Source organism: Lolium rigidum, chromosome 1, assembly GCF_022539505.1.
Source record: "Lolium rigidum isolate FL_2022 chromosome 1, APGP_CSIRO_Lrig_0.1, whole genome shotgun sequence".
NCBI classification, from domain to species: Eukaryota; Viridiplantae; Streptophyta; class Magnoliopsida; order Poales; family Poaceae; genus Lolium; species Lolium rigidum.
Window position 1 is genome coordinate 37,590,445 of NC_061508.1, and position 3,395 is coordinate 37,593,839.

General features: G+C 49.7%; 1 protein-coding gene across 1 annotated transcript in view; it reads right to left on the bottom strand.

Annotated features, from left to right (window-relative positions):
• LOC124706789 overlaps positions 1–1,714 on the bottom strand; it is a 2,316-nt gene extending 602 nt beyond the window's left edge. The window contains exons 1-3 of the mRNA XM_047238463.1: positions 1,519–1,714; positions 953–996; positions 151–277 (exon numbers count right to left, since the gene is read on the bottom strand). Coding sequence (XP_047094419.1) covers positions 151–277; positions 953–996; positions 1,519–1,714 — 367 coding nt within the window. The remainder of the gene's footprint in view (positions 1–150; positions 278–952; positions 997–1,518) is intronic.
• Between the last annotated feature and the right edge of the window lie 1,681 nt (positions 1,715–3,395).

Genomic DNA, 3,395 nt, shown 5'->3' on the forward strand with positions numbered 1-3,395 from the left:
TTTTGCTATGGAACCATTATCCAACTGAACCAAAACTAAGTATGTAAGAGCAGTTAAACCACGCAAAAGATTGGTAGAAAACTGTTCAAAGTAAATGAAGCACATCTCTGACCATGATGTAATATAAGTGCTGGCTTTCAGCTATATTACCATATGTCTGACCTTGATTGTGAGCTCTTCTTTGATCAATCTCAACCCTTTGAGTGTGTGGCCTTGTCCCTTGAGAACCGTGCTCACCTTGTGCTGAGGTCTGAGCAAAACTCTTCTGGCCAGCACTCTGAAAAAGTAACAGACACTTCAGCAACGAGAAATAGCCGGAGTACAGATGCACTTTGAAGTTAAACTTAAACACTGAGTATCCAATATAACAGTGGATAAAACAGCATGCATAAAACTTTCTCAAGTAGCGATCAAAGTTTTAAGTGTGGTACAAGGCAAAACAATATAGGCTCTCAAGTAGCCATCAAAGTTTCAAGTGTTTAGGCTACAAAAAGGAGAGCAAATATAAAAAGGAAAAGATATAGGCCTAAATTATAATGCATAATGGCAATGAGGTGCTCTATATGTTCTTTCAACCATGAATCGTCGCTCACGAAGGGAAAAGAGAAGAACGGCAGCAGCAAAAGCTATGAGTTATATGTGTAGAAACTATGGGCAGTGTCTTAATGTTACTCCTCTTGTGCTTTAGCCCAGTGTTTCATATCGCATCTTGTATTATGTTGGCACCTCAGGAATTTAAAAACCTAGCACTTTATATGCGCCATTAGCCTTTCATTGCGTTGGCAAATTAGGTGTAAAGATTATTAAGGCATGGCAACCATGAAGGTACGAGAAGTTTGTTATGAAGTGAATGGGTTACTGCAAAGAGCAGTTCATTGTAGATATCATTGTTGTGTTTTTCAAGCTTCATTTAACATCACGTCGAAATATTGAAAAGAAGGGAAACACATACCTCTCTTTTCTTGTCCTTTTTCCGTTTCACCTCATGAAATGGATCTGCGGATGCATACATTAGGAGAGTCACTACCACGAATAGAATTGATTACATACAGTAACATAATTCATCTATAGAGTGGATAAATAGTAGATATGTTGAATGCCACATTCCAGTGATATCACCATAACTTGCATCACAAATACTCCCTCCGTCTCATGAAACATGTCGTAACTTGGTCTAGATTTAGTGGTTTACCAAGAAATACAAAGCCCTAATCACTAACCCAGCTCGGGTAAACAATCCACTCCAACCTGACCTTATACACAGATACACATCTAGTAATAAAGTCAATCTAGCCAGCTCAGATCAAACTCCAAGTAGTCACTGGTGGGAAACCGCGACAGATCGATTGAGCTCCAAAACCCTAGCCGTCCCCAACCAGAATTCTGCGCGCGCCCGCAAACTACACTAAAAAAAAGGCCGTACCTACCCAGTGCGAGTCGAACAGACGAACGCCCGAAACCCTAGGTTTGAGCGCGTGGGGCCGAGATCGAAGCGAACAGATCGGGGAGGCGGCGTACCTTGGTTGAGAAGCTTCTGCGCCGTCTCGTTGGGGTCCATGTTGGAGTCGCGGAGGGCGTCGAGGATGTCGGCGTCGGAGTGCTCGCCGACGACCTCCTTGATGGACTGGATGGTGGAGTCGATCGCAGTCATCGGCGGGCGCGCCGCCTTGTCGGAGGGGCGGGGCCCGCTGCCGCTGTCGCCGCCAGCAGCCATGGCCGCCGGGGAGATGGGCGAACGCTACGGCGGAGGCGCGGGTCACGGTGGTGGTGGCGGTGGCTTCGATCGGCGCCGGAATCGCATCAAACGACGCGCGCCCCTGGGTTTGGGTCTGGGTTTTGGTCGGGGGCGGGGGTGGGTGGTTGGGGCAGGCTGGGCTGGGTGCGTCCGTGCTTCAAAAGGGAACAAACGGTGGTAGACGCGATATTTATTAAACAAAATTGACTTGTTGGAAATTAATAAAGGAGGTTGGGTTTGCGCGAGGGGTGGGCTCCGTGCACGAGTTTTACGGCGGAGGCGGCGACCGGCAAGCACGCGCATGGACCTATCTACCCTTCGCACCAGACTGCGTTATTTTGAACTTAGGGCATCTCCAATGGGACCACGCAACCGGGACGTTGAGTGAACCATTTGCGTTCATCCGAGCCTCCAGCGGGGCGACGCATAGAGACCGGACCGTTCACACAGCGACGCAAATATGGCACAAATATGCGACAGGTTTGTGTCTTTGCGGACGTTGCGCGGACGCAGCGGTTGCCGTCCGGTCCTCGCACGGGCCCGCCTGGCAGGGGCACAGATGCTTCGTCTTCCGCAGCATTACTTACGGGTGGCACGCTGCAACTTTTCTAAGGTCACGTTAATGGCGCGACTCGGCTTCCGCGAGCGTGAGCTGCTAGGCGGCATCGCAGTGGCAGGACATTGAAGGCGAGATGGCGTCCGAGCCTCTTAAAGAACGTTGTCGGCGCCCATTTCCCCAACCACACCATTGCCAGAGCTCACACTATCAACCCGATCGACGCCATGGGGAAGAAATTTTGACCATTCCGCAAGACCAAGAATGACTACGAGGCTAGCGGCTCACGGGCCGTCAAGAAGCCACGGGTCGGGCGGTACGTCCGCGTCAAGCTCGCGCGCCGGCTTTCGGAGGAAAATCGGTCGGTGCCATGGCCGGACGCAAATCTGACTGGAGGGGGCTGGTACCTCAACTCCAGGCGCAAATCTGACTGGAGGGGGCAGGGAAGATCCAGCGTACGCGCTCAACTCCTACAACTGGATCTCGTGCGGGGCGTGGGAGTTCGACACGCACCTCTACGCTGGCTACCTCGGCGACGACGAGTATTCGACCGGATCGCCGCGGAAGAATGATGGCGTGTAAGACACACGTTCGTTGGGAACCCCAAGAGGAATGTGTGATGCGCACAGCAGCAAGTTTTCCCTCAGTAAGAAACCAAGGTTATCGAACCAGTAGGAGTCAAGGAACACGTGAAGGTCGTTGGTGACGGAGTGTAGTGCGGCGCAACACCAGGGATTCCGGCGCCAACGTGAAACCTGCACAACATAATCAAAGTACTTTGCCCCAACGTAACAGTGAGGTCATCAATCTCACCGGCTTGCTGTAAACAAAGGATTAGATGTATAGTGTGGATGATGATGTTTGTTTGCGAAGAACTGTAAAGAACAAGTATTGCAGTAGATTGTATTTCAGATGTAAAGAATAGACCGGGGTCCACAGTTCACTAGCGGTGTCTCTCCCATAAAATAAATAGCATGTTGGGTGAACAAATTACAGTTGGACAATTGACAAATAAAGAAGGCATAACAATGCACATACATATATCACGATGAGTACTATGAGATTTAATCAGGGCATTACGGCAAATTACATAGACTGCTATCC